This window comes from Chanos chanos, chromosome 4, assembly GCF_902362185.1.
Source record: "Chanos chanos chromosome 4, fChaCha1.1, whole genome shotgun sequence".
Classification (NCBI taxonomy): domain Eukaryota; kingdom Metazoa; phylum Chordata; class Actinopteri; order Gonorynchiformes; family Chanidae; genus Chanos; species Chanos chanos.
In genome coordinates, this window is record NC_044498.1 from 8,277,644 (window position 1) to 8,299,156 (window position 21,513).

Genomic DNA, 21,513 nt, shown 5'->3' on the forward strand with positions numbered 1-21,513 from the left:
ATGTTTTTTGCTGAAGAAGTGAATGAAGTCCAGACAACTTCAGCATATAGTGATGAAAATAAGTTAATGATAACCAAAGTATTACAGAAATATTCCAAGCAACTGCCAATGTATGGCAGGAGTTACTGAGGTAATGTCTAAGAGTTAAGCTTTAGTCTTTGATGTGTTCCAGGAGAGAACATACTCTAGGTTTACAAAACATTGGTCCAGCCTTGGAAACAAAACTTGAGGTGATTTTTTTTTTAATCTCTATTAAGCTCAAGTGCGGCAGGTTGCACAAGTCGATCTCTAAATTCTGCATCCCATTAATATATATGAGCCGTGAGCGTGTAAACAGAACAATACACTACGGATCTTCTAGCTGAGTACGTGTGCCAAAGTGTGTCTGCTCCATTGTCTGACGTGTGAAGGTTAGTATAAACCCTGAGCGTGACTGAACTTTCCAGCTGGAGGACAGATGGAGGAGGTGAACGAGGAAATGGCTGTGTGAGAACTTGTGGATTTTCAGACAGGATTACAGAGCAAAGCTGAGCTGGAAAACCATCACACAGTACTCTTTTTATTCACTTCATCTCATGTCCCTTTATAATATCATTTATCTTCTGACTTGAAAAAGTTCATTCTTGTACAGCGTGTGTGTGTGTGTGCGCGCGCGCGCGCTGTGCACTAGAGACATTCCACACAGGTAGGTGCATATAAATGAAGTTCCTGTTTCATTTATTTGTCAGCACTGTGTGGTGTTGTATGTTTGTGATTTGTACTTTCAACGTTTTTTTGTACCGTGTAATTTTTTTTTCCGAACACTTCCTTTGAATGGTTAATTCCAGAGTGACATAAAGCTCTGTCATCGCATATGGCTGTGTTATGAGGTTGTCTCATTTCCAGCCAGCGCAGCTGAACTCGTGTAGTGTGACACTGATACGGGATCTGAAACAGATTTAGAAGGCTTGCGATGTGTCATGTTCAGCTTTGGCTTCTCCAGGCCAGATCTTGCAGGTGGTGAGGATTGCTAACAGTATTCAGAAACTAATTCAGCCTCAGCAGCAGGTGGTGCTCCAACAACAGGTTCTATTCAAGACGCAGCCTGGTGTTTTGTTTCTAGACCTAAGGCAAAGAAGTATTTGAATGATCATCCCAACATTCTTAGATCAAGATTTTTTTTCGCCCCATGTCCGTTATTTGTTACCATTTTTTGTAATTGAACTGAATTAAACAAGTTCTGACAAGCACTGTATGAACGCCTTACAGAGTTTTTGTCATACTGCTCTTACAACTCCTGTTAATTCACATTTGTTACTAAGGGAGAACTGAGGAGTCCTGGAGCAGGGCCAGGGTTTTAGACACTTTAGATATTAATTTTTTTGTTAGATTTAAGTAGCAGATGCGTCGCAGTTCACAGGCCAAATTCATTTTGCATGTGGAGTCCTGTTTGAGAGGGCCAGACACACATAGCAGGTAGGCCTTCACGTGCATGCTTAATACATAACACATTAAGCCCCACCATGAAAAGTTGAATTTTGATATAGTTTTATTCAGTTTGTAGGCCCCAGTGTGTAGGCTTCAACTGCAATGAGCAATGGTCCCGTTTCAAATGTTTCAGTAACTAGTAAGGAATAACGCAGGGATGCAACCGAAAAAAAATCATTTTTTTATATGCATTTTTATATGCTAAATCACTTATAAAATTTTAAATCCAGCTCAACTACAGCAGAGAATGACCATCCTACATATATGCATACAAGAGATTGCTTATCTGGTTTGTATTTGAAATACTTTAGCACTGTTTGCTTGCTTTTTCCACATTTTTGTAAATTGCTGTTTATTTTAGTGATCTGAGACATTATTATGGCATTTTAGAGAGTTAATGGCTTAAAATGTAGAATAACAGTGCTTATATTACATCAGAAAATGAAGTTCATTTTTCTTCTACAGGGTTAGACTCCATTATATAAATCACTATTTCATCTCATTCTTCACTATTTTTCTTCTGTTTTCCCTCTAAAATGCCTGGACTTGAGTTAGTCTAATTAGACATCATTTACTGGCCTATTACCTGTTATTCATTTTGTACTGAGGTATTTGAAATATCTTAAAACCCCGCAGTGCTTAAAGTGACTCTAATCCCAGTATTTGTCATTTTTCCTCCCTCAGGTCAGCTTCTGGGTGTTAGTGAAAATTGCAGAGGTTTACCGTTATTTAGGTGGCCCTGAGGTAATTCTTTGCTAGAGTCAACTAAATTTGACAGTCGCTGAAGTTTTCCACACATGCTCCTTGCAGAAAATGTTTCCTTGAAAATAGTTGCCATTTCTACGATTATTTAATTCTTCCTCTTCCTCTCAAATCTAAGTTTTCTGTTCATTACTTTTATTAGAACTATGTGCTCCATGTGCCAATAATCGGTCAAAGCAGGGATTTAACTTGATTTTGCTTTGAGTCTGTTACATGTTCTCAAGCTGTGTAATTGTCTTTGCAAGTTGACCCTATAAAATATACTAATGTTTTGATTCAGTGTGGTCAGTATTATTAAATCAGTCACCCTGTTGATTATGTTGCAATTGTTGAGCAACACAAAACACCACAAAACAAGGTTGATTTTTTTGGTTATTGGTACTCTGGTGATATTAGTTAGTCTGAAGAACTGAAAATGTTCATTGCAATTGAAGTGCCTGGTCTTACACTGTGATGAAAGAAACACGAGAGTCAGCAAGCTATTGAGATTCCAGACCTGAAATGTCTTTTAATTTTTACATCTTGCCACAAGCTTAACAATGTTTGAACAGGTCCAAACTGAACGGTGCTGAATAAAATATTCTAGAATAAGGAAACATATCCCCTTCCCGTCTGTGCATTTGATTGGCCTGTGTCTCAGTTTTCCTCAGATTAAAATTGCCAGGATTTCTGCACTAATTTCTTCTCCGTATTGATGCTTTGCTGATCCAAAAAAATTTGATGCGGGTAAGGGATAAGACCACTGCAGAATGCAAATCTCACACTAGCCATTCCTGAGTGGTTCTGTTTTTCTTTGCGGCAATTAAGAACATTTCAGGGTGGAGAGTAAGATGCCCTTGGTAATTCTGAGAATTTCTCGAACTGATTGCAAGACGAGAAACTTAAGTCACTGAGCCCCTAAACAGACTTGATCTCTCTGCTTGAGTGAGTGGAGTGGATAAGAGTCTTTTTTTTTTTTTTTAAATCCAGCACCCTTTGTCACTAATTTGGCAGAGGGAGTGTTACAGACAGCCTCTCTTTGGTAACAGGGGTAGTTCAGGTGATCTTGACCAAGCTACAGAGATGGGTTTTGGTTTTCCCATGGGACCATCACAGGACCAAATAAGCCCTGTGGTTGATTGTTCACCGGACCCACAAAGACCTGAGAGCTGCCAACAGAATGAGGGAAGGTTTGTTTTGTTTCTCATCTACTTTGGCTCCTCTTTCCCTAAGCAAAGGAGATGAAAACCCTTCAGTGCTCCTAAGAGACCTAAAGAGGCTCTCTCTACCCTGTTTTCAAGTGTTTGTAGTCACTTACAAGAAGGCCAAGCATGATAAAAATGTTTGCCAGTTTCTCTTTTTTTGGAAACTAGATTGAGAAGTTGATTATTTTGTGAAGTTACTCATTTCTTTTCTTCTCGTTGTACTTTTCAAACCAGAAACCCTATCTGCCTGGGTGCTTGTCCATTAGAAAGCCCTGGCCAGTTTAGCTGAGGAAAGGCTATAGAACTGGTTTATTTTAATAGTATGAGGAAAATGATCAGGACATGAAAAGTGAATAAATGAAGAACGTAGAAATAACTTTATCATTACTATTTTTTATTTATTTATTCCCCCCCCCCATTTTCCCTTCAGCAGCAACAACAGTAGTAGTAGTTATGTCTATAGTATGAAAGTGAGGGGGTTTACTGATTATTACTGTCATTATGTCAGTTTAATGTATCCATCCACATTGATGACACAGTTTACTTTAGATCAAGTGGACATCATTATCATGAATTCATTTTGGGGAATCGTTCTACTTGTGACTGATATCCTTCAAAAGCTACAGCCTGTAAAGCAAAGTGTGAAGGCTGCATTCACTGGAAATGAAAAATGAAAGAAAACAAAAAAACAAAACGAAATTCCCGAATGACCTGTATTTCTCTGAAAAGGGCTTAGTTAAAATGTGTTCACCATATGTTTATGTACCTTTCTCTGAAAGTGTTTTTATTTACGGATTTTTCTTAACTCTTAATAGTTGGATTTCCCCAAAGCTTTGGATCAGGTAGGTGATGTCACTGTGGATTTTGCAAGGGAACTTAAAACAGTGTATTCTTTAATACTTTAAGGTATCCATTTCCTGCTGGATAGGGAATAATGTCAGCTGGAAAAACTACCACATTCCACTGGAGAAAGGAAGTGGAGAGTTTATATTTTTAATCATCATACCTGTCTCTAATTGGTTGGAAATTACTAATAATCAAAATACTGGTGTATGTTTAGTTTTAGAATTGGTTCCAGTACCTTTGCAATTCTACAAATTCTTTCAGATCATTGAGGGCATGAGTGACTACAGACTAGACAGAAAAAAAGAACTGAGTAACTGGCCGTGGTAGGCTATATGATAATTTATTCAGTGTGTAAGTTATTGTTTGAATCTTTTTTAAAACACAAGACTGAAGGTGGCTATAATTTGAAGAAAACCCAGAAATATTGGGTTTCTAATTGTTACAACAAATAAACCACCTAGTCATTATTTAGCTGTCCATGTTTGGAATGTGTATGGAAGAAATAGCTGCACCAAATTTATCCATTCATATAATGAAATATGAGGGTTATAAAAAAATCTCTTTTTTTTGCTGCAGTTTCACAGAGAGCACTAAGATAAGCTTTAGTGTATATCACTTCATCTTGTATTTCTAACCATGCTAAGACAAACTTCCAGTAAACAGGCTTGCATACAGAACTAGGAAATCCCAGAATAAAATTAGAGACAGTAGCGTCTCTGTAAATTTTTTCATACTGTGACAAACTGTTTCTGATAACTTCAGTCAGTGACATTCACTTCTTACAGGGTATTTGGAAACATTTTATAGGTAACTTTAGGAACAGCCTTTATTTTTAACCCTTTTTGTGGATATATGTTGTTTTAAATCTTTTCACTACAGGCTACAGTAAAGTATTTGGTGCTGATACAACAATGTAGGAACATCATACACATCAAAGTAAAAGTGTTATAAAATCATTTTTTGGAAACTCATGAAATAGCCAATTTATATTCAGATTACATCTATATATTCAGATGTCCACAATTTGAAAGAAAAAACAACAACAACCAAAAAACAAAATGTATTGATGGTAATGTCAGATCTCATTCATGCAAAATTTCACAATGTTGAGTTCACAAGTAAACAATGCTTTCGTCTCTTCACAATAATAAACAATGTAATTAGAAATACACAATGTTGTCAGCTCAACTGTCATATAATAATTGTTATCACTGGCTAAAATGATCTTTAATTAAAACAATAAATATGAGACACCACAGCAACACTGCTGACCGTTTTACAAACAAGCTGAAACTTTACAGCCATATTATGTTCTGTAATAATGGCTACAGAAGTGTAAAAGTTGCTAAACAATCCCAAAAAACCAAACAAACACACGTACAGAACATGCAATTCTCCCTTTTTTGGACTTGCACAGATCTATCCGTCTTCCACTAAAATCTCATCCACCAATCATCATGTGTCCTGCACTTTACCGTCCTGCTGGGCCGGTGTGAGAAAGCCATGCACCGAGAGCTCCAACAAGCGGATGTGCGTCTCCTCTGGTTTCTTCCTTTCCCTGTTATCCGCCCGCCGACTAGTTCCACCGGTGCTGCCCTTGCTGGACACGGTCTGGCCGCGGAAAAGCTGTGCCTGCCGCTGGCATAAGCCCACCTTGCTGAGCAAGATAAAGACGTCGCCGCGGAAGGCCTTGGTGAAGATGGCGTACAGGAACGGGTTGGCACAGGAGTTGATTGGGTAGAAGAGCACCAACAGGATCTTCGAGTTGGATACGGTGATGAATGGCCGGTTGAGCACGGCCGACATGGCATAGAAAGAGATGGGCGCCATGCACAGGAAGTCTGTGAAGATGAGTATGGCCATACGCTTGGCAATGTTGGTGTCCTTGCTGGCAGAGTGGCAGTGTGGGTTGTGAACAGCACAGTAAATCTTCACGTAGCATGCGCAAATCACCACAAATGCTAAAATGTTGAAAACCAGCACGGACAGGATGTACACCTGATCCCCAAGCATTTGTGTATCCATGGGGAGGCAGATACTGACCTTCTGATAGCTGCTGATGCCCACCACTGGAAAGAGGGCCAGGAGAAGGCACAGAATCCAACCAGCTAGCATGACCACAGCGGCGTGGGTAACCCGAAGCTTGCGGTCCAGCCGCATGGCGAAGGTAATAGCATACCAGCGCTCCAGCGTGATGCTTGTCAGGGTGTAAACCGAGAGCTCACTAGCAAATACGGAGAAAAAACCAGCTAGCATGCAGCCGGGGCCCGTTTGCCAATCTATAGCATGGTTGTAGTACTCAGAGCGTGTATGGACATCAACGGCAGCAATAAGCAACAAGTAGATACCCATACACAAGTCAGCAAAGGCCAAGTGACACATTAGAAAACGTGAGACAGACAACTTGTAGTGGCTGGTGAGTAGCACCAACAGGACCAAAAGGTTTCCTAGAACGGCCAACAGGCTCACAATCCACACCGTAACACGGAGGAACCCAAAGCCCATAATGTCCTCACATGGGTTGAACTCATCTGGAGAAGGTGTGCAAGTGACCTCACTCTCCTTGCACAGCACATATTCATAATGGCTGTCAAAGTCCTGACCCATGTCCTCCTGTGGGTTTTTAAGGGTTTCGCCGAACCCTACATCCTCATCAAAGTAACTGCCAAAATAGGAGTGGTAGTGCAGGCTGTCGTGGAACTCATGCTCATGGATCTCTTGGAACAAGGTGTCCCCGGGATCGTCCATGTGGTTGAAGCTGCCTTGGAGGAGTGGAACTTGGAGAGTTCCTGTTGATCTCTTGTGCTGTTGGTTGTACATAGCAGTCAGGTTGCAAATGATGTACTCCAGAAATCTACCAAAAAGAACAAGGAAATATGCTCTTCAGGTCTTACTGCCTGCAATGGAAGTTGGAGGTAATGTTAAGACTAAAGAAAAGCCAAACTCAACACTCGCCGGTTGCTTTAAAGTGCGTTTAATGCCTCTTATGCAATAAGAATAATATTTGTAGTAATTACTCAGTATTTACTCCAAAACAACATTTTCTAAAATAACACCGCTACTGGGTGCTAATTTCACCAGCTTTGCACAAAAGCCTTTAATCTCAGCCAAGACCTGCACAGCTTTTCAAATGATCCCTCTCAACGTACATAAATAACATCACAGCTCATGTTTGGTTTTCTAAACATTTAGCCACTTTGAAAACATTTAGCCGGCTTTGCAGCATTTTTGGTTTTTTCCAGAGTGCTCATAGCCACTAACCCTTTCTTTTTCTTCAGGTTCTTGAATGCACAGCAGTGGCTGGGGTAGGTCAGATCTGCCTTCATCAGATGCTTGAAAGTCTTGATTGGTGGAAGCTTCTTGAGAGCCCATACATTCCGAGCTATCAGCTCCTGCAATGACTCCAAACCTTTGGCTGGAAGCGAAGAGACACCAGTCTCTGAAACATCACTATCAGGAGGTAAAAAAAAAAAAAAAAATTCCCCAGTTAAAAAGGGTTCAGAAACAAGTTCAGGATAAAGAGGCATTGAGGTTGTTTGTTGTTCCTTCCAGGGGCCCCAAGAAGAGGAATGGGAAAGTGTCCAAATTCCACAGCCATTGATTTCATTAATTATCAATGAGCGCAGATGAAGCCTTATTAAATAACTTAGGCCTGTCTGTAAACATAAGTTTTCCATCTGTACAACAGGACACTAATGAGTTATTATTTGTGGTATTTATACATCACTCATGACTGGAAATAGTAACTCTGAGCTGTACCGATGCTGCAAAGTCAGGATGGGACTTAGAGAAGGAGAGAGTTTTAAGAGCTGCTAAAGTGGACTGCAAAACACAGACTCCAACTGTTTCCAGAATCACAAGGCTTTTAACAATTAGTAGACCGTTCCTTTTCGAGTTGCAATGTTTTTTGGGGGGGTTTTTTTGGGTTTTTTTCCTTCTCTTTTTTTTTTTGATGTGAATGAACAGTTCATGTAGGAGCTGTTCATGTCTGGCAGCACATTTGTGACTACATTGAGGATTTCTGTATTAAGAGTACTTGAGTCTAACAGTATGCTGACATGCTAGCTGTAAAAGTTAAAGCCTTTTTAGTCCATCTGCATATTTGAACAAGACGTGTTATAAAGTGAACAGACCTGGATGTTAACTGTTTGAAAGGCTTCCAGTTGCACTGTTTTTCTCAACATGCAAATGCAGCGAGTGCAAAAACACTTTTTTCAAAAACTGCTACTATATCCATGACATTACACGGCCTCTTGTGTTTCGTTGCTTAACTAACACAGTAGAAGACAGAAAATGGATCTTGTCACAATAACATGTAGGTAGCCCAGATGTCCTCGAGGGTGAACTCTGAGCAACTTCAGAGCGAAAACATGTCAGTTTCTGATTTTGTCATTTTGACATACTTAGTTGATGACTTCATGTTGATTACTTCACCCATGCTCCTAAGAGGGGTGCAAAGGGGCTGCCTTATTAACTTATTAAAGAACGATGATTTCAGCAGGTCAGAATTATCAGCAAAGATAAGAAGCACATTTTCAACTAAAAACCTGCTCACAGAGTAACAACAGAGTAGTTTTATTTGACTCTCAGTATCCTAGAAAATGATCATACATAAAGACAAAAATCACACTGGTACAACGAATTATCTTTTCTTTTTTTTTTAACAATCCTGTTTTTACCATTTTTCGAAAGTTTCCTGTATATATACATATATATATATATGTAAACCATATCAGAAAGTAGAAGAGAGTTATAGGGTGCTTAACGTCTGCTTTTGAGCTCTTATTAGTGACTCATCCCCATTATGAGGTCGGAAATAACATGGGAATAATTTCCTGAACAGCTATGCCAATGCTGCCTCCTCAATATTTAAAATCATTTATGTGCTGAATTTCATGTGGCTTTGGTGTGTCTTATGATACATGCAAATTGTACCCACAGAAGTACCGGTCCACTCTGAATGCCAGTGAACGTTTTCTCGTCCAATCCTGTCAGATGTTTATTTCTGTGGAGATATCTAGCAAGGGATGAAACAAAGAAAAATTAACATATCTTTCTGTAGAACAGGGAAAGCATCTATGTGATAACAAATTATTGATTAAATTTCATCAAACTGCTTCATAACTGATGATGCGATGAAACGAAACAACTTTGAAGCCATTGCTGGTAAGCCTGTGACTGAAATGAACATTGACACGTCCATCATAATGCTTTTAGCACTTTCTCGCTGGTCATACGACATCTGTTATTATTTCTCACAAATAATATGAAAGTAACAAGAACAATGCAATTGGGTTAAAAAGTGTCTTGAGATTGTTTTTGCAAAGCATGTGAGCTTGTGGGTGTATTACGGCAACCTGCTATTTAATTATTCACTTTACAGGGGAGATTTGCAAACAATATTTTAAATTTTCAACTGGATGATTTATAAAAGTGGTAGTGGTGGTGGTATTGGGGGGTGGGGGGGGGGGGGGTATGAAGGGACTGAGTTGCTATACATCGCTATTCAGTCGACCCCGAAGAACATTACAGGGGGGCACAGTTTAAGCTATTCAACACCTTTTACACACATACACAATGTCTAAATCTAATTATGATAATAGGCCAGTGGGGGAAGGGGAGTGTTTGCTCAGGAATCAGTCCTTGAATAGACACTGCCAATACAAACATTAGAGTGGTAAGACAGAGCATAGAAACAGCAGGGGTGTTTAATTATACCCCCTTCAGGACCAGTTGGGGAGAATGGGGAGGGGGACAGGTCACACACTTATTAATATTTCATATCCTGACAGGAAGGCCACGGAGCACTGCTCTGGGAGGAACAGCAAAAAAAAAAAAAAGAAGGACACCAAAGTGTCATGGTAAAAGAAAATAACACTATATTCTTTTTTTTTTTTTTTTTTTAAGGATCTAGTTTTCTCAAGGGAAATGGAGCTTAGATGGTCAAATTGATGGAGAAAGCTCAGGGTAAAAGAATTAAAAAAGAAAATCATCCATTGTATCCCTCCTTGTTTGGTCACAATGTGGGGGTGGGGTGGGGTGGGGGGGGGGGGGTGCAGAGTATTTCAGATAGCTCCCTCTAAACCAGTCTTTCCACCTGTACTATATAATGTAACATTCCATCGATCTGAACATGCAATAATTTATTTATTAGAGTAGACTCACACAGCATCAACATTTGTTCCATTGAAGGCATGATTCTGGATGCTGGTGAAGCCATTGCTGTAAAGCATACTGTTGATGCAAGCACAAGAGAAAATATCTTTTGAATATTTTTCCATTTTGAATTATAGTGTTTGTTTGAATGTCAGTCTTGTGATCATGAAAGAGTGGAGAGCAGAAAGAGTAGCATTGACAAACTACAAGCTGGCCTGTGCCAATGTAATGTTAGCCCAAAAAAAAAATCTTGTTTGAGCAGTAGTTTCAAGCCTTTTTATTAATCCACATAGGACAATAATAATGATTAAAAAAAAAGAAAAAAGAAAAAGAAAACCTGGTCATTTGGAAAATGGCTTCTCATTTCTCAAGCATATTTGGTTGTGACTATGAAGAGAAAATGCACATTCTCAGACATGAATCTATACCCAAAGGGAAATGAAGGAAATGGAACACTAACACTATTTGAAAAAAGATAAACATAAGACCCTGTGATTTTACGCTTTATGTCAAACGAAAATGGAAAAACAGGGAAACTGACACTTTGTACTCACAGCGTCAGCACGTTGTTGGTAATGCCGCGGAAGGCATTGGCGGGGATTTCAGTGACGTAAGGATTGTCGGTTATTTCTCTGATTTAAGATGCACAAAAAAAAAAACCAACGACAAAAACGTTATCTCGTATAAAAAAGAGGGACGCTATGTGATACCGCATCATACATTTGCCTCTTCCATCTGACAGTCAAACGGATGTATGTGTAATATCTACAGATGTTGCAAACATGGTAGATTTCAACTGTGTTTATTCATCTTTTTGTAAGATGTAATTGGTATGATTACTATGATGTGTGATATGACATGTATTTTATGTTAAAGTTTGCTTACAACAGGAAGTACATGTCATCCGACTGGATATTTCCTAAACCGGGGAAGGTGATGAGACCTGTATTGAATATGCCCCTATGATAATAAAAGAATAATGATAAAAATACACATTGTATTTGAAACATTGATTTGGAACATCTTTCATGGTAATTAAGACATATTTCTGATACATAAGAGTAACATATCAATGTTGAAATGCATTAATTTATATATTTATTACTGGGTAAAACCCTCAGTGATGGAAACTGGAGGGAATGTCAGACTGACATCTGCTTCCTAAAAATTGGCATGAGCTACAGAAAAATTGTCAGTCCTTGACATCACCCACTAAGCATCTAGAATCAGAAAGGCATAATTGTGTTCGTCAATAAAATATGTATCTAATTGTATATGTGAAGAATGAAAATATGAGCTACTCACAAGTATTTCAGACTGGGGAGATTCTTGAAAGCCTCAGAATGAATAAATGAAAGGCTTCTGGTATTTCTTATTTCTCTGAAAAAAAAAACGAAGCTTTCAAAATAGAAATAAACTTTAAAAAAATAATTACTCTTTCCCATCCGTAAAACACAGCTCTAAGAATGACTGGCTTTTACTGGTAGTAGTGGATACACAAATAAGTGGTCCAAGCAAACAGAATCTAGGATGTTCAATTGACAACTTGTCAATGGTGTGTTTACCCTGGCCCATAATGGTAAAAACAGAGCTCAAACCAGAACTGGCCGGGCCCTCGCTTCACTTTCATAATGTGCGTAAAACGTGTACGCTGGTCTCTGTTTGCCCACTCGAGTGGACGTGCTCTAAGCATAATCAGTGTCAACAGAAGCTACAGACACAAAGTGCTCCACCACAATCATTGGGAAAGCTGATCCTTGGTGGTTTGTTGGGGGCTGCGAGGAGCTGGGATCCCTCCTACTCCAGTCTTTATTATGTCTTAACAACTGCTGTAAACCATAGTCAGCTGATAAGACACACAACAACCAGCTCTCAGTGACCCGTGTTATATACACAGTTTCATATACAAATTAAATATACAAATTAAAAAGTTGGTTGTTGATACGTCTGATAAATCTTTAATCTCAGATTATATAATAGACCATTCAGTATTTTGATAGTCTTAAATAACACGGTCTGATAACTGTAAACATTAGATCCTGTGTCAGATAAACAGGCTGTTCTGTAATCTTGTATCAAATGACGGGTGCATATCATTTCTGACTAAAAGCAAGACTGAGCAACAGGTAACTGCCAAAATAAAGCAAACACACACAAAAAATGGGAGATTCAAACTAAATAAACAGCAACAAATTCTAGATTCTGAGTGACCACCTTCATCTTGTAAAGAAGCATTTCCATACTAATGGGAATATCAAAAAAAAAAAAAAGAAAAGAAAAAAAACAACTGAGAGGTTGTACGAGCTAGGTGAGTTTTTAGCCATATACAATGTCTATGCACCTTATCGGCGGGGTTTCTGTACAAAACAGAGTGATTCTGACCAGATGCAGTATTTAATACGATGTCGAGACTTATGTTGAGTCTCCTCAGGTATCAGTGGATGTGACCCATGGTGACCCAACAGGATCACATTTACACAAACACAGCTATTTTTTTTTCAGTGCATCTCCAGGAGCCTTCGTAAGACCTCAAGTGAATGTACTCTTCTTCAACAATCATATTATTACTGCTCAGCACTAAAGAATTTTTTAAAAACAGCATCATTATTTATTCCCCTTCCTAGCTGAGATAAATGCCACTGTTAATTGTCTATTTTGCTACTCTGAGCCTTGAGTTCACCCATGTCTTCATGAACCTAAAGTGATTGACCGTGTTATTATTCACTGTTGTGACTTCTATGAAGCCATAATGAGAAGGTGTGGTTCAGCGAAGCCTGGTGAACTTGAGAAACACTGAATATGTTAACGCTGTTCTGTGTAGAAAAAAGTTCTCAATATGTTGTAAAGAGTCTTACATGTGTGTGATTTTCCTCAAGTTGTAAAAGGAATGTCTCTCAAGCATCCTCAGCGTCTCATCCTCGGACAAATCACTAAAAAAGAGCGGCATATATATATTTTTTTTTTAATTGAAAAAAGAATTTTCAGTGGTCATTATGACTAGAAGCTATCTATACATTTATAGTTGCCTGTAAGCTCAACAAAATGTTAAAAGCTTCAAAGAATATGGACACCATGTCTTCTAGGGGAGGAGAGAAAGAGCAAGCTATGACGGTATACTCTGTTAAACCCAGGGATGCGTGAGCAAGCCGACACACAGTCAGTTTGGTTCGGCGAGAAAATTCTCCCCAGGAATAACGTGGGTGTCTCCACATCCTGCCACTGGGAACATATTAGTGTTTTCAGCTGTGATTATCTGAAATTGCTAGTACTGCACAGTCCGATGTAGGAGAGTAGAGAAAACTAAGCATGTGGAAAAGCAGGGCGAAGTATAGCAAAGACAGACAAAAAAAACAAAAAAAAGACAAAAAAAAACAACAACCGATGCTTTACATCCCTCTATTTTATTCGATTGGATGGAAAAAAAATTAAAAGTCATCTATACCCTGAGACTTCGCTTAATGTGAAGGACTGTGATACTGTTCATTTCTTTTTCAAGATACACACAAATCTACTTAACTCACATTCTCGAAACATTGACCATGTTGGCGAATGCATCTTGTGGAATCGATGTTAGTCTTGTCTCACAGAGTTCTCTGCATACAAAAGACATTAGAAATTGGGTAAGAAGACAATCATGAAAAAATATACAACACGGTGAAATGGCACAGCAGCGTTATGGAGTTGGTCACAGTATCTTTTTAACATTTGTCCCAACTGTTTCCTTCAAAACTGTTGTTCATATTCGTTTGTTGTAAGGCTGAGCCAATGGCATTTCATGTACCTGAGTTTCCCCTGATATTTACAGTTAGAATCACACTGATTCATACAAATGGCAGATGGTTACTTAAAGAACATCTATCAAGGGCTTACATGTATCAAATTCTCGGAATAAGATACTGATCCAAGATCAGTTTTAAGCTTTTTCACATCTTAATAAATAATATTACATGGACCAACAGAGGCTGATCCTCAACTGGCACTCTTATTACAAGGCCCTTCATACACAGTGGCCCTGAGTGCTGAGAACTAAAGCACAGTGACTAGGAAGATGAAGACGGTGAGTAGGACTACAAGGGAAATCAAAGCAATTTTTTAATGGAACCTCGTGGAATTATTTACTCATAAAACTACATATTTGTCCCCTTCTGTCACTTTGGATCTTTTTTGTATGTCATTGGGCTTCTTTTTCCAGCACTGGACGGAGAAAGGCTCTTTGAACTTCACAGGTTGTAGTAATCTTCAGACTGACTAGATCTCAGCATCAGCCAATCAAAACATGTTCTTAACCTGCCTTGGACCTATATACTATTTCTAATGATGGACAGGAGAAAAAATTGTTTTGTTAAGTTTAATCATTGTTTTTGTTGATACTCCTTTACTATTGCTGCATAAAAGTCACTGTCATAATTAATAGTGACATGGACTGTTAACAGAACAGACAAACCATATTAATTGTGCCAAATGAACAGGCGTGAGGATGGGAGTTGGGGATCCATTTGAAAGGTAGTTTATTAGAGTGTACATGTCCAAATGAAATATCCTGTCAAAAAAAACAGACTATGGAAAACGTAATTCCAAAACACTAAACAGCTTACCAAATCCAAAATATAAGTCTAAGATCAGAACACCAATTAACCAGATGAAACTCACACACAAGAACACAATACGTAGAACAGCCTAGTAATCATAAACAAATACTCAAACATTCAAAGAGGGGCTTGAGTTGGAATCCTGTGTATATTCACTCACTCATTTTCAAAGCTGCTTATCCCAGTTAGGGTTGCGGGAGCCTATCCCAGCGTTCATTGGGCGAAAAACAGCAGGGAAACACCCTGGACAGGTTGCCAGTCCATCACGGGACAGAAACACAAACACATTCATACCTAGGGCCAATTAATCTAACCTGCATGTCTTTGGACTGTGGGAGGAAACCGGAGCTCCTGGGGGAAACCCACACAGACAATGGAATTACTTTAAAACCACAGTTAATTAAAAATGTACACTTAGAAATGCAATCCAATTAGACTTAATTAATTACATGTAAATAAAAATATAGAAAACAGAGCCTTTGCGAAGCTCTCAGTCCACAAGGATCTTTACTGAATTTATCATAAATTTGTTATATATACATAAAAAAACGACAAAAAATCCTTTCAATTTCACTATGCAGACATGGGGAGAACATGCAAACTCCACGCAGAAAGGACTCTGGCTGCCTGGCCGGGAATCGAACCCAGGACCTTCTTGCCGTGAGGCCCACTGCGCCACCGCGCCTCCCCCTATGTAGACTGAGTGTGCTAATTGGCAAGATGAGCTACAGGTGGTACTAGTAATCAGGAAAGGCAAACTGTAGCCAGACTGAGGGCTGACTGGAATCTGCTATGACAATAGAGCACCATGTTTTTAAGCTTGCCCTCTGTTTTAGATCTCCCTTGTAAAGAAAAGAAAAAAAAGAAAAGGCGGGGATTGAATGGGACATGCCAAAACAATTTGGTCAAACAATGGACCAATTCAAAGTTGGGAGCGAGCAGAAAGAGAAACAGAGAGAGAGAGAGAGAGAGGGAGAGAGGGAGAGAAGGAGAGAGGGAGAGAAGGAGAATGAGGGAGGTGCACCTTGACACATTAAAACAAGCAACTGTAACACTAAGCAGACTCCATCAGTAAACACCATGCTGTTGGCAAGTTCATGCCAGCCTCACTCAAAATAACCATGGTGCTTTGCATGAAGTATGTGAGATCCATCACCTGAAGAATTAAAAACACACACACACACACACACACACACACACATATATATATATATATATATATATATGTTAGATATTCATTTAGGAAACTAAAAAAGAAAACAAGTCAAATGGCTTGGTTTGAAGTGAGGTAAACCCTTGTAACTTCTAACGATATTAAATCAAAAGGTATCAAATTTATAACGGTTTAAGTTATGCTCATAGAGCATATTTACATGTGTAAAAGAACGATAATAAGTAAAAACCTCACTTGTACTGAAATTGAAAGGATCACATGTTTATTTATGACAAATTTATGATAAATTCAGTAAAGACCCTTGTGGACTGAGAACAAAATTTCTGTCTTCTGCATTTTTATTTACGTGTAATTAATTAAGCGTAATTAGATTGCGTGTCTAAGTTTACATTTCTAATTAATTATCGTTTCAAAGTTATTCCAGTTACCTTGAAAACAGGAGATCCACTCAGTTACAGAGGCAAAGATGCATTTGCGGAGTATTCTGTGAGTAACCTGCTCTCCTACTTAAAGTTTTCCATTTAAGAGCCGTGTCCACTGAACAGAGGTATCTGCATCATTTTAGAGATTCCATCATATAGTACTCAGAGCTAAGACTTAGTGCTCCAAAGTATTCTGGACCTTAACTGGTGAGACAGTCTACATTTCCCAGGTGAATCCTATACCTCATGAACAAATAGAAAAAATAACCAACCACATCTGATCTCAGGAAAACACTTCAAAGCCACTCCCCAAATTAAGAGTGCACTATATGGCACTTGAGAGATGCTATTACACAAAGCAATATGCATATACCCTTCCTTGTTTATACAGCAGGCCATTCCATACGCTGACACAGAAAGGTCTGTCCCCCTGCATAAGTGCTATTAGGAGCTTATACAATTAGTTTTGCAATTACACTACTGTGTTCCCTCCACACTCTCTAATCTGTACCACTATTCCATAATTGGTCTCCAGTGCGTAATGCCCCTCTGCTTCCAAGACCTTTTCTGTACATTTCTGTGATGAATTTGTACTTGTATAATATGACACAGCATGTTCTACACAGCATAAAGAGCAGGTAATCATTTTTCCATTATATTTGATATATCATCTTGTAGGGGTTTCTGGTGCTTCTGTTCAGTCATGCACTTTCCGCTGATTATGATATAACAGTTTTGCTACACATTTATGCATTCTTTTTCTCTTGTGTATATCATATGTGATACACACACACACATATATATATATATGTGTGTGTGTGTGTGTGTGTGTGTGTGTATATGTGTTAATAAAGTATCAAAATGATTTGACGTGTCCTGGGTTTTCACCTCGTCATACTCAGTTTCCTCATTACAGTGCTCACAAATGGCTCATGCTGCAGAGGTGGTGTAAGAATGTGGTAAAAGGTAAATATTGTATTTGAATGTTCGAACTGGCTGTGGTCTCTGATTCTGAAGAGAGCCAGAAGTCATGTCACGTGATTTACAGAGAGTCTGTGCTTTCCTTTCCATTCGGTCTGCGTCTTTACAGCAACTTGCAAATATACAGTCAGAAATACAGCATACACAAGACACACACACTCACACACACACACAGACACACACACACACACACACAAAGATACACACATGCTCAAGCTTACTAATACAAATCAGAGAGAGGACTGTGAGAGAATTGAACGCTTTCCAAATGTCTGAAAATGAAACATATTTTCATTTTGAGCAGTTCCAAAACTTTTTTTTTTTTTTTTTTTGGCTCGGTACCAAAGCAGATGTGTGTCCGATCTCTCATCCCTTGTTCATAACGGATCCTGCATTTTTAAATTTCAGAACATTCTGAAATCTTTACAATACGTGTAATAAATCAGAGTCTACTCAGAGTTCAGCATCTCATTGTCACTATAGTAATTTTATTGCAGTTTTGAATGTGAATGTCTAAACCATGATCATTTTGAAAAAGAAAGATGTCAAACTATGTTAACCTGTTTTTATTTGTCTCTGTTACATAGGAAGGTCTCACACAGACCACATACAGACTAGGACCAAACCCCCCTTTTGATTGCGGTGATCTTAAAATTCTCCTCAGAACATAAGAACAAACCTGACCAGTCACTGGCCAGTAGTGCCAGGCACTGGACCAAAGTCAAAAACGAAGAAATTTTTGGCACGGCACCATCCAACATCTATTTTGGGCAGTCGTGTTGTTTCAAGATATTTTTATTTGCCGTTCGGCGCTGGCTTTCATGTCTATCTCCTCTCAGCCGAAACCGCGGAAGAGAAAAAGGAATGTGATTGTCTTCCGTGGCATCGCAGAGCTGCTGTCTGGCGTTATGAACTGGCGCACTGATTTGGGACCTAATTTCATTTGATGGGTCCTAAATGATGCAAAATGTTGTACAGACAAGAGGCTGCCCCTTGACTGAATAAGTGTGTGACAGAGGAATGTTCCCCTATGTTAAAACAAACCGAGAAGAGAATGAGTATAATGAGTCAGAATTAGGCCTCAACTATACTGGAGCTGAGATTTTTTTTCACAATCACGAGCCGGTTTGCTCCCACTAAGCCCCAGGATGGATGGCATTTCATAGCCTTTACATTCCACGGGCTCGGAAAAGCATTCTGCATACTGCTTCATGTAATGTCAGTTCTCAAGTCACGGATAGTGTGCTCCAACAGACTAAAGCTTCCACCAGTTTCTTTCAAGAAACAACCTTCTTGTGACTTTCTCAAAATCCCTCAGTCAAATTCAGACCTGACTCGTGAATTGTTCTATTCAGAACTACAACACAGATCTAACATGGAGCCTCAGCAAACACCTTTATATGTCTCATGCCGTAAAGTGTTACAGCAGCTCTCGAGTCTGTTTGGTAAAAAGTCTCCACTTGCAAAGTGATGAAAGTTCCCCAAAACTGACCAGTGCTTTGTAGGATGTGGAGAGCTGTCAGTTTCCCTCATTTCAGTTAACGTACCACTGGCAAAGCCATACGTGATACCTGAAGAAATGCTGCATACTATATCAATGACTGGATCAAGGGTTCTTTTGAATCCTGTGTTTTCTTCTTGTGCCTACTGGAAAAGCTCCAAGCTAAAATCCTCCTCGACCCCCCCCCCCACCCCATACTATTCTCACCATGTATATGAAGTCTGACAGAAACACCTATGTGTATGTGGAACAGAGTGGGACTCCAGTTCGGCACAATGCTGATCTGAGAGCTCAGAGCAGGCTCTTAAATGTGAGTCCTGTCCTGTCAGCTGCCAGCTTGTGAAGCAAAGCCTGCTGAGCCTTGGATGTGTGTTCTGGATTTCCTCTACCTTTCCCTGTCTACCTTTGCTTATGCTGGGCGCTCTCTCTCTCTCTCTCTCTCCCCCCCCCCCCCCCCCCCCCCCCCCCTCTCTCTCCCCCCCCCCCCCTCTCTCTCCTCTCTCCCACCACCATGCGGCATTACATAACCAGCTTATCATCCACAGCTTAAATGTTTCCTCTTGCTGGTATTGGCAAATGCTCCTGAGAGAGGACCCCCTCCTCCTCCCTTTTGTTGTGAAGATAACAGGCAAATAAATGTCCTGTCATGCATTTCTATCACTGATGTCAAAGATTAAAGGAAACAAGACCACACTGATACCACTCACACAGTGGAAATACAGTTGCTGAAAACAGTTCAGTTAAATGTTTGTTCTCATCGTAGAATAAAACATCTTTACTGTTCTTGTAGCTTACATTCAAGCTTACATCGACTGCCATTCCTTACAGAAAGTGGTTAAGAATGGATCAGTAAAGTCACTGACAAACTGTACAAGGAAAGAGAGTGTTTTCTGCACTCTGAGCTTCATTAGGTACGTTTTGTGTACAACTTACTGCACTGAGAGCTCCGATAATGGCCCTGAAGTGGCTTCCCTAAACCAAAGTCCTCTCCAAAGAGAGGGTGAGGGACTGTTCACATTAGGCTATGCGGTTCATTTACTCCTCACTCACCCCGTTAACAACCAACATTTCTAGGACTTCCAATTCATTGTCTGCAATGGAGGTCTCCTTTGAAGGATTCCTTGCACCAGATATACAATTGTTTCCTTCCCCCTAACTCTCAGTAAATCTTTACGCAATTCCTAGGAAGGGTAACAACGTTTGAAGTTGGACGCAAAATACTCTGATTTTTTTCATTTGAATTTTTTTGTGGAAATTTTCGGACTTCTTGAAAAATACACATATTTAAAGGAAACGCGTAGTAATACGGATACAGATGTTGTCTTCAGTAATAAATGTTTTCCATGTAGGCTATATAACTTCGTGTAAACAGTCCGTTATTAGTTATGCAGAGTTTTTATTCTTTCTAATGTTACATGTAAACTGAGACATCTTCACTGTGTAAAAAAACACCTTCACTGTGTAAACGATATTTGAATTTCCTGATAATAAAACCTCAGAGCCACAGTCGTACCAGCAACATATTGAGTATGAAAATTCAGTTTCAGTCACCTTAATAATATCCCATCAATATCTACCGAGAGACAAACGATACTTACAGGTTTAGTGTACTTGCAGGAAATGCGGGGATAACTTCTATGTCATTGCACGAAACGGCACAGGTATCTTCAGAACATTTACATCCAGCGGGACAGGATTCCGGTTCCCCAACGCCACTGAGCGGTGATGTGATGAGGAGAATTAATGCACGTGCAATTATTTGCATTTTAGACCGCTGGTTTTCCATGTCAAGCAAATCTTCGTCTGCTGTAATTTGCGCACAGGATAGATTCACGCCAATTTGCAAACCGGCCAGACTCCAAGATGTTGACTTGCAAGGAAAGACCCTATATGCAGCTAGGTGTGGATTTAGCTGTTAAAATGAAGATACAATTATGCTGACCTCGCGGGAGGGAAAAAAAAATCTACATTCCTCTCGTGAACCCAAACGCTCTGCACGCGTCGCCTTGTGGGCGAAAACTTTGTTTCGGAGCGTGATGTGGAGATAAGCTATGGCTTGGAGGTGGTCAGTAAACGGGTGCACTGCTGCAGTCTGAGTGTGTTAGCTACGGGAGATGATTAGTTCTTCGTGTGTCTGTTGTTTACATAATGATGTAAGTTGATGTAATGACGTATCCCGATTTGAATATGAAATACATGGATGTAATTTATGAGGCATGTCATTTCTGGTTGAATACATCGTGCGTCCGATGTTTTTTTTTCTTTAATTCTCAAATCTTGCATAAAATCGACTATTATTGAAAAGGTGTTCGAAAATTAGGGGTGACCCACTAATTAAACAGGCATAGGATCATTTTAAGCGTTAATTAAGAATAAGATGCGTGAAGATTTTTATGACATCCCTCCATCACTTCTAATAAAGAGTTATGAA

At 39.4% G+C, this 21,513-nt stretch overlaps 1 protein-coding gene across 1 annotated transcript; it reads right to left on the bottom strand.

The window, feature by feature from the left end:
* Positions 1–5,714: 5,714 nt before the first annotated feature.
* On the bottom strand, positions 5,715–20,859 carry tshr (thyroid stimulating hormone receptor). Its single transcript, XM_030770904.1, has 10 exons — positions 20,681–20,859; positions 13,937–14,008; positions 13,271–13,345; positions 11,721–11,795; positions 11,301–11,375; positions 10,970–11,047; positions 10,425–10,493; positions 9,199–9,276; positions 7,521–7,709; positions 5,715–7,113 (listed from the first exon to the last, which is right to left on the bottom strand). The coding sequence occupies exons 1-10, from the start codon at positions 20,845–20,847 to the stop codon at positions 5,715–5,717; spliced, it is 2,277 nt and encodes a 758-aa protein (XP_030626764.1). The 5' UTR covers positions 20,848–20,859.
* Positions 20,860–21,513: the final 654 nt, after the last annotated feature.